The sequence below is a fragment of the Convolutriloba macropyga genome, chromosome 3 (genome assembly GCF_964194025.1).
Source record: "Convolutriloba macropyga chromosome 3, txConMacr16.3, whole genome shotgun sequence".
NCBI classification, from domain to species: Eukaryota; Metazoa; Xenacoelomorpha; order Acoela; family Convolutidae; genus Convolutriloba; species Convolutriloba macropyga.
In genome coordinates, this window is record NC_134470.1 from 40,311,060 (window position 1) to 40,324,705 (window position 13,646).

Here is a 13,646-nt window from a genome sequence, read left to right on the forward strand (position 1 = left end):
CAAATGCTTGATCAACCAGTTGGCTTGATCGACTCACTTCTAAAACCGGATTCAACCTATGACTCGAAGCGTCCAGCAAAACGGGCCGGCAAAACACCAACTCAGCGCCAGAAGAAGATACCAAAAACATCTGTAACAGTCAATGAGGAATCGGAATAGTTTCTATTATATCTTTTGCTTCCTGTCATTGTTTATGCTTTCATATTTAGTTCATTAGCTTTTTCTTTTTTGTTCGTTATGGTTGAGGCGATGTATGAGAACAGTCCTGAATATTTCAAGAAATTTCAAAAACGTTTCAAGTACAATATTTGTGAGACGGAACCAAAATTTGAAAACACAACAATTGAAAATTATGCATATGGTTATCATTCATCTGCAACAGTTATCGAAGGTTGTACATTTGGCTCCAATCATTATCATGTTATGTATGAATTCGGTTCACAAGATGATAATATATTCGATTCTCTTTATGTACCTGCGGTGATACCGTGTCTGGTTAACTGTTTCAAATTACTTATTCAGCCTACGCAAAAAGACTTTGTTAAACGTGGTGCAATAATTTCACGACTACATGTTGCTGTTGAGTACCTTTCAAAATCAACTTCTTCTTCAGTGACCAAGAACCAGAAACAACTTCCAGCATCCTTGACTGAGGCAACAGTGAAATCTATTAGTACTTTGACGGTCAACAAACGTTCTTCTACAGTCCCTGATGTAACTATGAAACGATTTTGCCAGCTTATGCAAGGTGAACACTCGTCAACTCTTTATCAGATAATGGATATATAGTGGCCACGGGAGTTTTGTGCGAGAAACCTCAAACTCTTTCATAACCTTTCAATTTTGTAAAAATTGATATTCAAAAAATGTTGTTGTTTCAAAATTAAATTAACTTTTACTTCATATGTTTTACAAAAGCTAGCAACTCTAATTCATTTACATCAGGTATAAATGGAAACTTCTCACTGTAAAAATAATGAACAATATAAATGCAAAATAAACCACAAAGCTGGGAGTCTGAGGATTGCAGTGGAGACTGAATGTCTCTTCTATGTTCCATGATATCCATCATTATCTCTAAGTCTTCACACTGTTGTAAACGGTTGAAAATATCCTTGTAGGTAGTCAATGGTAGAGCCAATGGATCTGCAAAATATATTATTGGGTATGCATATCGTTTAGCTAGCACTACCCAGTGGGTTCCAATAGAGTTGGATCGTGATGCATTAACAATAATAAATGTGTTGGTCTGCAAGTTCAGAGGAAAATTATCAGCGGCATAAACCCCTCTGAATTTGAATTTGAGGTGTTTACATTTTTTCACTTGAAGATGAATTTGGTCTTCGTCCATTAGTATGTGATCATGGGAAGAGCGTTTTTAGATGCGTTTCTTGCAGAGTCAATGTAGATCGTAGAGGCTTTTTCCCCAAGAAAAAATATTTCAACGTTATGAGCTAACGCTGCATCGAACTTGAGTTCGACAGACAATGATGAATTTGTGAGCTCTGGATGAATGAAGTCATGAGTTGCTTCCTGAGTGCTGGTCAGATCAAATACCATTATATAATGGTTTGCGAACTCACTCAGAGGTATTCCATGGCCATTTTCTACATAAGCTAATGCACTCATTGAATTGTAGTACAACCTCTTGTTGTCAGTTGTTGACATTGGAGTTCCAGCCGTTGCAAACCCATTTCGATAAATGGTTATCTCTCTTAAACCAAATTTTTGATAATGGAATGGATTAGCGGTGTTGATACCGATGAATGCTGTACCAACGCATAATGCAACAATGACTCTTCTGATTGGTTCTTTAGTGAAAATATCCTCATGTTTCCAGCTTTGTTGACCTGTTGTAGCCAAGAATGTTTTGGTGATTACTTCATTGTATCGGTAAATTGCCGGAGTTTTCAATAATGTCTTCTCAATTGCACCTACAACATTATCTGACACCGTCATCTTCCTGATAAATAAATTAGCCTCATCTATTTTAACCTTGTAGTGTTTCGCTGCGTCTTCACTGATGACGGCAAAGTCATCTTGAGATCTTCTCATTGAAATGCGTAACGTAACTCCACTAACCAAATGTTTCTCACACGAAAAGAAATCAACCGCCACCTTTCCATATAACGTTATACGTGCGGATTGTCGCACTGTTCTTTTTCTTATATCTGATATTGCTGCTGGAATAGTGCCCGGGTTTTCCTCATACTCGTAACCCTGACATTTTAGCCAGGTTTTTTTTGCGTCTGTACCGTGAGAGAATTCAGTTTCTATGAAACTTTTGTGTGCATAGTGTCCATTAGCTGTTGAAATTTTGATACCATTTGCAGAAACAGTACAGTCGGCGAAAAGTGAATGAAGGATATTATTAGCAAAATATGGAAGATCACTGGCATTAGCGTCACCATGTGTGTAGCGCAAATCCGTTCCATCTGTTTGAAGTATTCGACACTTGATCTCCAGGTAAATTTTTTGCAAGTCAATAAAATTGTTGCGATCACCAACAACTTCAAACTCCAATGATGATCCTGAGGGCGAATAAAGCGGTCCTGTTTTTTGCTCGAATGATTGATCAAATGTTACCAGCAAAGGTGGTTTTTCAAATAAGTCTAAAGAACTGTGAGTGGCTTCAGATGGTATTACAATATTAGTTCGCATTTTTCACTCGCGAGAAAAAATCTAGACGACTCCTTTTTGGACGGGGTTTTCGAGAAATGATTCTTCTGGTTGAGAGTTTTCGTTTTTGGTGTGAACGAGGTCTTGTGTATTGTCTTTTTCGTCTAATTATTTTACGACCTGATGCAATACGTGATTGAAGAGATCCTCCTATTTGTTTGCGAGCTGTTTTGGCTACTGTGCTTTTCAGTGCTTGTTTTGCTGACTTTCTTTTGGTTGCAACTTCTACTAACTCTGGTGCTCCCTGAACCAATAAGTCACGACCAATCTTTTTTGCTGCGGGCCAGAGAAATTTGCGTGCTAATGGCAGAGCAACTCTTCCAATACCTGCAGCAAGGGCTCCAAAACCGCTGCCTCTTTGTCTGTAGTGTCCGGAAAAATGCGGCATTGATTGAGATGCTTGATTGCTGTAGTATGCCTCCATGTTAAATAAGTTTTTGAAATTTTAAACTGACTATAACTTTTCCGGTTCCAGTAAAAGGAATTAGTTTTCCAGTTTCGTTTCTCAACTCTACCTGGATATTCTGAATGTTGTTTGATAATATTGGCTTGTAATCCAAATTTGTGTAGGACTTGTGGTGTATGGGTGTCACTGTGTTTATGCTACCGTTTCTCAAACGTCTTTCAGACTCAATGATTTTTATTACGGGAGCTCTCACATCACCAACGTTCTGATGTTCAATTATATCAATGTATACAAATATTAACTGTGATCCACAAGTGATATCAACTGGAAAATCTCCAACATGTCGGTTTAAAGAGTTACCTGCATTTTCTGACTTGTAACCAATATGAATAAAACCATGATTCGAAATATCTTTTATTCCTTTAAAACCAAGAATACTGGGTACTTCTTCATCTTCGAATGACAAACCTTCGTTAGGTCCAAATTTCAAAACCAACTTTTGCGTTACAGTGTGAAAATCATAGTCAAACTGTTTCAATTGAGCGATTCGAAAAATTTCTTCCAGAAGCTCTTCTGAACTGTTGTATATGCCTTTGCGAATTCTTCGAAGTTGTCCGGTGCGGTTATGTGAAGCATCAAGTTCAGCGCCAGAACTGACATACGCAACTATTTCGGCTGAGTTTACATTATTGATGTTTGATGGAAATGATATTGAAGCAAGGGCAACTTGCCAATCTCCATCTAATTGTAATGGTTGGGCAAGTTGATTTCGAAACTTGGCCATAGTATTATTGGTAAAAATTCCCATTGATGCATTCGATATCAAATCAATAGTAAATTCTTTATTAATACTCATGTTTAGTCTTCGACAGGAATGACGTTCACTTGGACTAATTCTGGTTCATAAAATTTACCTTCAATTATTACGTTGTTTGCGTCTATAAGGTTGTATGTTGGTGGACTGAGGGTGGCAACCTTGAATACTGTGAAGACTTCGTCTGTGTAATTTTGTTTATAACCTTTCCTAAATATTTCGTCTGGCTTTGCAATACGAACCAGGTCTCCTTCTTCGTATTTCGGCTTGTACTTTTTTGTGCTAATTGCTAGGGATATTAGAAACGGTTCATGTTTTTTGAAAGTTTTATTAGGTGCAAGTTCGGTAACACGATTAACACGACTGTTTATAGTATTTACAAACTGGGGCAATTCCTTAATATAAGTCCAAGTCCAATTTTCCTCCAGGTATTTGTGAATAATGTTTTTGAGCGATCGAATATTCCTCTCCGCAAATGCCGACTTGGTTTCGTTTTCTGTTGTATATAAATGAATTTCCTTCTTTTCACAAAATTTTTTGAATTCACCTTTAAACTCGGATCCCTTGTCTGTCCAAACCCTTTCTGGTTTTTTCTGTTTGATCATTTTTTTGAACGCTTCAACAGCGTCTTTTGCATATAAAGCCTTCATTGGTTGCACTCTAAGGTATCGCGATAAAACATCAACAGCCACCAGTAAATATTTGACTCCATTGTTGTGTTGGGCAATTTTATCCATATACGCCACATCGACAGACCAGATTTCGTTTATTCTGTATGCAACAGCTTTTAGTCTCGGAAAAGTTTTTCTGAATTGTTTGTATTTTGTGTATGGGGCTTTCGACTGAAGGTATTGAACCACTTTGGATCTTGGTAAACCGCTGGCTTTCTTCAAATTAGCAATGCTACCAAAAGCTGCACTACCTTTTGTGTATAGTTTGTTCAATTGTTTAACGTGAGAGGAAGTAATTTGCCCACGAGCTGGGTGGTTGGATCTCGTCTTTTGCATCTTCAAAGCTTCCTTCATCGTCGCCAGAAGCTTTTGATTCTTCTGTTCTCGAGACCCCTGATTCTTCGTTTTCGGGTTCATCCTCAAACAACTGCAACTTTTCGTTTAGTGATAAGGCAAGAAATTTTTTTGCGTATGTATTACAAGTTAATTGTGAACTGATATCTAGAAAAGTCAGGACTTTGTAATGTTCAAGTGAAAGCTTAGATGTTGTTTGTTGTAGATCGTAAAGAAAATCTGCGACAAGAATTCCCGTGCTTGACTTATTAACCATTAGTCTTGATGTTTGATCTAACGATAGAGATTCTGACTCTACTATTTTTTCCAAAATTATGCTCGCTTTTTCAAACTTTTTTCTGTCAAGGTGTTTAATATCTCTCAAAACTCGCTCCCTGGTTTCAGCTGAAACTTTTGTATCAATTTTGTCATCTCTAGTCAACTCATCTTTGACATTCTCCAAAATATTATCCGTCTGCTGTTGCGTGTCTTGTTGCGTGGTATAAGGCGCTGGTGGAGACTTGCTTCTTTGCAACAGTGATATTTGTTTTGCTTTCTCTCGGACATTTTTATTGTTGAGAAGTTGAGCAATTTGAGGTTGTTCATTCGCATACATTTGACGAGGAATTAGCACAAACTCTTCAGTGTGCATTTTGCTCCAGAAAAGCAATACAAGGTAACGCAATCAGTTTAATTAGACGGATTCCAGAATCTGATCGAAAAATTTTGATTCTCTCACTTTTTTCAACTCGCCTGTCTGCAAGTTTACGTAGTGGTTTCTCGAATTTTTTTAATTCAACTTTATTGATTGGTACAACTCCAGAGAGTACGTTCATCACACAGTCACTCAAGAACCAAATGAAATCGCCCTGATGTAATTTTTCTATTTGAGCTGTGTTCTTCTTCCTCTTATTTTCCCATTGCTTGAGCATAAGCAAGTGTTTCTTTTTCATTTGTAATTGTTGTAATGACTGCTTCAGGGGATGAAATGTAAAAAATAGAAGGATCCGGTCCAATTAGTTGCGATGAAAAACGTAAACCCTGGCTAGTTTTTGGGTCGAGATCAATCATCAAATGTCCAAAGGGCTCCGCAGTTGCTAGTTTGTATGCTTCTTTTATCAGTTGGAGACAATTCAACTGTTTTCCAAGATATTCAATTTGTTGAATGTCACGAAGCGACTTGAATAATATTATATGTGTTGTATTCAGATCAATGGTTCTGGACCATTTGCTTTGATGGAACAAATTATGCTTGACGTATATAACATGTAATTTGCGATGACGTCCTGAGGTAGCTATTTTTACAAATTCTTTATCGTTGAAGATTTCTTCACATGAATCGTCATAGATAAGCAGACAATGCGATAGTTTTTTTGTTATATCAAAGCCTGAGTATTTTAGAAACTCAATCCCTGGTATAACTCGTTGCATATCTTTGAAAAGTGGTTGGAACTGTTTGTAAAAATAATAAATTTTTTCAAAACGTGGATAAAAGGTCGAACCTTTTAGCATTCGAAACAAGAGTTCTGTTTTACCACAACCACTTGGTCCTACAATTGACATGAATACCCTGTCATGTGTAAGAATAACTTTGTTCATAGTTTAGGATTAGGTAAAATGTAACCAACTAAACTCGATAAGAGAGCAATCCAAATTGATTTCTCTTCACAGCTTTCTGATAATAGAAAGAGCATAGAGAAGCAAAGAATGATCATTAAGACAATGATACTCACTTGAACAAAAAATATTACTTCGGACCTTGGCACTGTTGAATTTGAACAACAACGCCATGGGGGCCTCTCCTTGTTGTTTACATCGAAGACTAAATTACTGATACCGGCGTCAGCCTCGTCTCTTTGATTCATTGGAGAAAAATAATTAAGTGAAAAGTGAATTGAAACAAGGATGATATAAAATGTTAATTCTTTGAATTATTCACTGGTCAACTGTTTCATGTACCAGAACTCAAATAAATTGAAACCTTTAATATGACTTTTTATCTCTAGTTTATAACAAACGGTTGATGAGTCATTTTCCTCGAACGACGGTTGATTGAAGACTTTTTCAACTTCGGGGTGCTCCAAGACATATAACCGCAACTCATTCGGCATCTCATTAAGTGATAGCTCACGTTCTGGTGGTGTTTTTTTCAATCTAAATTGAGGAACCTTTTTGTCCGCCCATTGCTTCCAACGTGGGATTCGCTGCTCTTTGGGGGACTGTATAAGCTTCTCGTTTGTTTTGTTCATAGCTATAATTGAACTGATTCCGATGTTCTCGAGCTCTCTGTTTATTTTTTACGTACAGTTGGAAGTGATAGAAATTATCTATCACGGGCAGGAAAGCCCTAAAGCTGTCTAGCTCGTCGGGAGAAAGAGTAATGGTTGCAAAATAACGTTTTGCTGCTGCGCTATAAAGCGGGTTGTAACGCGGTTGTTGTGCTGTGTTTGGCTTATTGTTGAGATAGTTCGCTCGGTTCTGTTGATCACTTGAAAAATTATTCTGTATTGCTGGAGAGGGATCCTGAACTCTATTGAATATTACAATCGGCTGATCGTCAAGTGGAGTCAAGCAAGTGAATATCTTCAAGTTGTCTGACAGATAAGTTGTTAAAGTTGCCGTGTCTTCTCTGTGCATCACTTTGTGTCCACTGTGAGAATATTCTTGCTTTACGTTCCGCGCAGTGATTTGATAATTGATCGTTTGTTGAACGAAAGTTTGAATGAAGATAACAGGAGGGAACTTGTTCTTCTGATATTATCTCTGAGATTCGGGGACAGTTTAGATCCTCCAGATTATAAACAGTTTTTTGTAAAAGTTTACTGAGGAGCTGACACTTTTCAATGCCTTTGGCAAAAAAATTTTTCCTTGTGAATCGGAAACTGAAACTCAGACAGATTGTTTTCAAATCACAGTAAGGTATATCACCTTCGTCCCAATCAAGACCGTGTAGGTTATTGGTCAACCAAATAACAGTTTGTCTATCGTGTGCGGGTAAATCAGCGAATTTAAGGGGCGGTTTGAAAAATATTGTATCGTTGTAACTGGAACACAAACTGAGTTCTTTTATAATGAATCCAAGTGACTTGAGTTTGAAACCTTCGAGATCGAGGACAATAATATTTGTGGTTTTGCTGCCAAAATTTTCTAGCATTCCAATTCACGAAACAATTGTGAATGAAAAATTTTCACTGATAGAATGAATAAAATTCCTGTCAAGTGTCCAAAAAGACAATTGTTTACTGGTGAGTAACGGAAAGCGTAAACATATCCAGGGCCTTTGTTTCTGCAATCTTTTATAAATCCAGCGGCGTCATGTAATGCAGCATGAAGTCGTAGCACTTTGCTCCGTTTCAATAAAGGATCTAGTCTTGAATTATCAATTCCAATGAAACCACCATAGGGTCTAAATTTAAGTGCTATTTCTCCGTCAACTTCTGGATCTAACAAAGAACAAGCAGCTACGAAATATAATTGTCGATAAGATACGTGTGTATAATTTATGTTACCTCTCAGTGATAAAACTTTCTCATGAATGAGCTTGATGTCTTTTGTTCCTATTGTGCTCATTATTTACTGTTTACTGAACGTGAGCGTTTAGAGTTTTTGTTTATAAATCTTTCAATTCTGATTGGTTTTTAACTCGAATAATAAATCCGGCACTGCGATTGGTCAATTTATTTGGAAAGTTTTGTGACCCTGAACATGTTTGGGCATGATCTGATGACTCTCCATTTAATTTATCATTATTGATTTTATACATCTACTAACAGGTTAGTTGTTTTACTGCTGTTTTCACCAATTTATGTATGCATTTATGGACATAAGTGATTATGACCATAATTGTGTACATACTTAGGTAAAAACTTGTTTTTCTTGAAATCTGTCTGTATGTATGTATGTATGTATGTATGTATGAATGTGTGTATGTATACATACATCCATACATACATACATATATATACTCACATACACATACATGCATATATATACATACATTAATACATTCATACATGCATACAACAATACACACAAACATAAATACATACATACATACCTACATACATACATACATGTATACATACATGCATACATACATACATACATACATATATACCTACATACATACATACATACATGTTTACATACATTCATATACATATACACGTTACATATATACATGTATATACATATATACATTTACATAATACATACATACATACATACACACATACATACATACATACATATACTCAATACATATATACATGCATATACATATATACATAATACATACATATATACATACATACATACATGTATACATACATTCATATACATATACGCGTTACATATATACTTGTATATATATATATATATATATATATATATATACATTTGCATAATACATACATACATACATACATACATACACACATACATGCATTCATACATACATACATACATATACTCAATACAGTATGTACATGCATATACAAATATAATACATACATACATACATACATACATACATACATACATACATACTTACATACATACATAAATACATACATACATACATACATACATACATACATACATACATACATACATACATACATACATACATACATACATACATACATACATACATACATACATACATACATACATACATACATACATACATACATACATACATACATACATACATACATACATACATACATACATACATACATACATACATACATACATACATACATACATACATACATACATACATACATACATACATACATACATACTATATACATACATACATACATACATACATACATACATACATACATACATACATACATACATACATACATACATACATACATACATACATACATACATACATACATACATACATACATACATACATACATACATACATACATACATACATACATACATACATACATACATACATACATACATACATACATACATACATACATACATACATACATACATACATACATACATACATACATCATACACATACATACATACATACATACATACATACATACATACATACATACATACATACATACATACATACATACATACATACATACATACATACATACATACTACATACATACATACATACATTCATACATACATACATACATATATACATACATACATACATACATACATACATACATACATACATACATACATACATACATACATACAATACACATACATACATACTACATACATACATACATACATACATACATACATACATACATACATACATACATACATACATACATACATACATACATACATACATACATACATACATACATACATACATACATACATACATACATACATACATACATACATACATACATACATACATACATACATACATACATACATACATACATACATACATACATACATACATACATACATACATACATACATACATACATACATACATACATACATACATACATACATACATACATACATACATACATACATACATACATACATACATACATACATACATACATACATACATACATACATACATACATACATACATACATACATACATACATTCATACATTCATACATACATACATACATACATACATATATACATATATATGCATGTATATATATAGTGTGTATATGTATATATGTATGTAAATATGTAAAATAGGGGGGACATTTTACTTCATTTTAAAAAATTCTAATTGTCCCACCCCGTTGTAGATGGTCACCCCGCAGAAATTTCTAATTGTCCCACCCCGTTGTTGTCGGGCCGAGAAAATCAGGCTTCCAAAAATGTCCGTCCCCCCCGTTGAGGTTCTAGTCATTTTTTTATACTACTTATGAAAATGGAATCTAGTTTCTTATTGTGGTAAATTTACTCAAAATTCCGTAGCGGCTCTGATCAGGAGTAATATGATTTATGCAAAATTGAATCAATGCAAAATTGAACAAGTTGGCAGAATTCTTTTAAGTGGCAGAATTCTATAATGCTATTTTATACACCGTTTTTGGTTATATTATTTAACAAGTTTAACGCATCAATTCAATATTTTGTTTCTTAATGGCATTAGTAATCCTTTTGCGTCAAAACTTTCTTGGCAACCGTGCGCAAATCTTGCAACATTTTTTTTGCAAAAACATTTTGCATTTTAAATTTTACAAGTATGAGTAGCCCGTATCGAACTCCAAGTGTTAATCAGTACTGGGCAATTGTAAATGCAAGTGTCTCATGTAATATAATTTGCTCGCTTTCTCGCTTGAAATTTGATTCTTTCAAGCGTATTAGAATAGCGCAAAAGAAAAAGATTCAACAGTCAAGGTGGCGAAGTAAGAAGGACAAAGACCTCAGGAGATGGAGAGCGTGGGTTCGATCCACGTACGGAACTTTCTTTTCGCACTTGTATTTAGACTTGCCAAGTCTGATAAGTCTTAAATGTGTTATGATCATAGCTCTGAATCAGTACTGATATCTAGACTTGAAATTAGACTTGCCCAGTATTGATACTGACTTGGCGTTAAGTACGGGAGGGCATGAAAAAGTTTGACCGAGAAAATGAAAACAAATCAAAACACTGGCTTACTTTGCCTTTCGTTTTTAAAATTTTGAAAATTGACCCAAAACATTAAGAAGTGCCTTCATAATACAACTGGCTTTAACTAGCTTGAAAGTATGCGCTGGTATGATTACCTACAAACTTGCGTAATTATTAAAATAGTAATTACCATTTAAGCATAAAGAGCGGGTTTAATTGCTCTTGAACGCAGTTCATAGCAATTATTGTAAACGTGTGTCTTTTTTTAATGCAAATTTTTTGCTTGACAATTTTGCGCTTTTCTTCTAGAACATTCTTTGAATTCGCAAGTGACTTTTTCACGCTTTCGTTCATCATTTTTCAGTGATCTCTAGAGCTACGAAGTAAAGCTTGTTGCTAATATAAAATCGGTTGCAGCATTGAAAAATTGATTGACTCGTAGCGCAGTGGTAAGTGCGGGTGGTCAATTAATGGGATGTCAGTGGTTCGCATCCGGGTGGGTTCGAGGTTTTTTCGAGGTTTTAAGCTGCTCTGAGGACATGTGATTTTTTCGACTTTACAGTATAAATGCATGCTGGATTGAACTCAATGACTTCATTTTAATCATAATGAGGATCCACCTTACATGAAGAAACTTCGAAATAAACTTGTTATGCATTGTTTGAAAACTGAATTTGTGTTTTACCATATATTTGCTCAGCATCGAAATCCGTCAATTAAAAAATATCAACATTTTTCGCATGAACACGCGCGAAAGTTTTATATTCGGCTCTTACTAAAATCAAAAACAAGATTAATTGCTGAATTGCTGTCCAACGTATTTTGCAGCAATTCTTTTAGTTTGGTTGATCTTCCTGCAATTTTTCAATTGATCATTTTTTGTCTGACCTGGTAAATGTCATGACTTTTGGTTTAGTTTGGTTGATCTTCCTGCAATTTTTCAATTGATCATTTTTTGTCTGACCTGGTAAATGTCATGACTTTTGGTGTGAACGGGACGATAAAATAAAGACTAAGCGGTTCTAATAGAGCCCTTACTACTACTACTACACCAAGACTGCTGAAGAGTTAGAAAATCAAAAATTTTGCCCCCCCCCGTTCTGTCCACCTCCCTTGGAATATGACAGCATAGGGAGAATTCTGACCGTGTTTAAGCTTTAAGTACGAATAAGCCTTTTTTGTCTTCGTGATTCACTAATTGCGTCACACAGATTGTCTGAAAGGCCTTTTTAACAGCTATAATTTGCCGTAAACTACTGTTAATATTGTTTTCAAAGTACTTTGCTTGGTTTTCATTGAAGTGTTGCAATGTTTCCCGGCATTCGTTAGGTTTAAAAAAATGGCGTTAGTTTTCACAGAGCCAGTCTATGCTTTCTGCTTTATAGGCACAAAAGAACAAGAAAACGGGCGGCAAACGAAAGAACGACTCCGAGAGCTATGTACCATTGAGCACTGTCGGATTCTCATCAACTTTTGAAGAAACTACAACCGTCGCTTCGTCGGTCATTGATGCAACGGCACACCTGTAAACAGCAGCAACGACCCAATCGACCCTTGTCCAATCAAGCGTCGCCATCTGTGCGAATTCCATTGGTTGAGAAAACGCCAATCAGATCCACCGCAGCTTCACAGCCATCAGCACGCACTCCTGCAAACACCACAGGGGCACCAACTGCACCAAAAGAAGACTTGACCAACTTAATTGATTCCATCAGTCGAATTGCATTTCCAGCTTCCTTTTTAGTTTTTAACATTATGTATTGGTTCTCGTATGCTCTTAACTAGATATGACAGATTGAAAGAAAAGCGCTTATATTTTCAGCAAAACTGTAATCTAACTAACAAAATATAGCTCCTTTTTGATGCGGTTTAACAAATGAGGTTTGTTTCTTTTCTCTCTTAATAAAATATTTGCTGACTTGTTGGCGATTTTTTTTTCAATTACAACCGCGCACTAAAATCCATTTTTGGTTTCTAAGTAGAGGAATTCAAAAGGTGCGTAATAGATTACAGTTAATTTATCATGTATAGGTTGCGTACTCTGCTTGACATCTCCGAGAACTTCTAGCGTTTATCGGGAAATGTCTAGCGGTCGAGTTATTTCTGTAAGCCTGCTTAAAACAAGAATCGCGCAC

The 13,646-nt window shown here is 35.4% G+C and overlaps 1 protein-coding gene across 1 annotated transcript in view; it reads left to right on the forward strand.

Moving 5' to 3' along the window:
* The window catches only part of LOC142337066 (glycine receptor subunit alpha-2-like), a 56,430-nt gene extending 43,265 nt beyond the window's left edge, over window positions 1-13,165 (forward strand). Inside the window, exon 5 of the mRNA XM_075386131.1 lies at window positions 12,897-13,165. Within this exon, the coding sequence (XP_075242246.1) occupies window positions 12,897-13,040 (144 nt within the window). The 3' untranslated portion in view covers window positions 13,041-13,165. The remainder of the gene's footprint in view (window positions 1-12,896) is intronic.
* The last annotated feature ends 481 nt before the right edge of the window (window positions 13,166-13,646 follow it).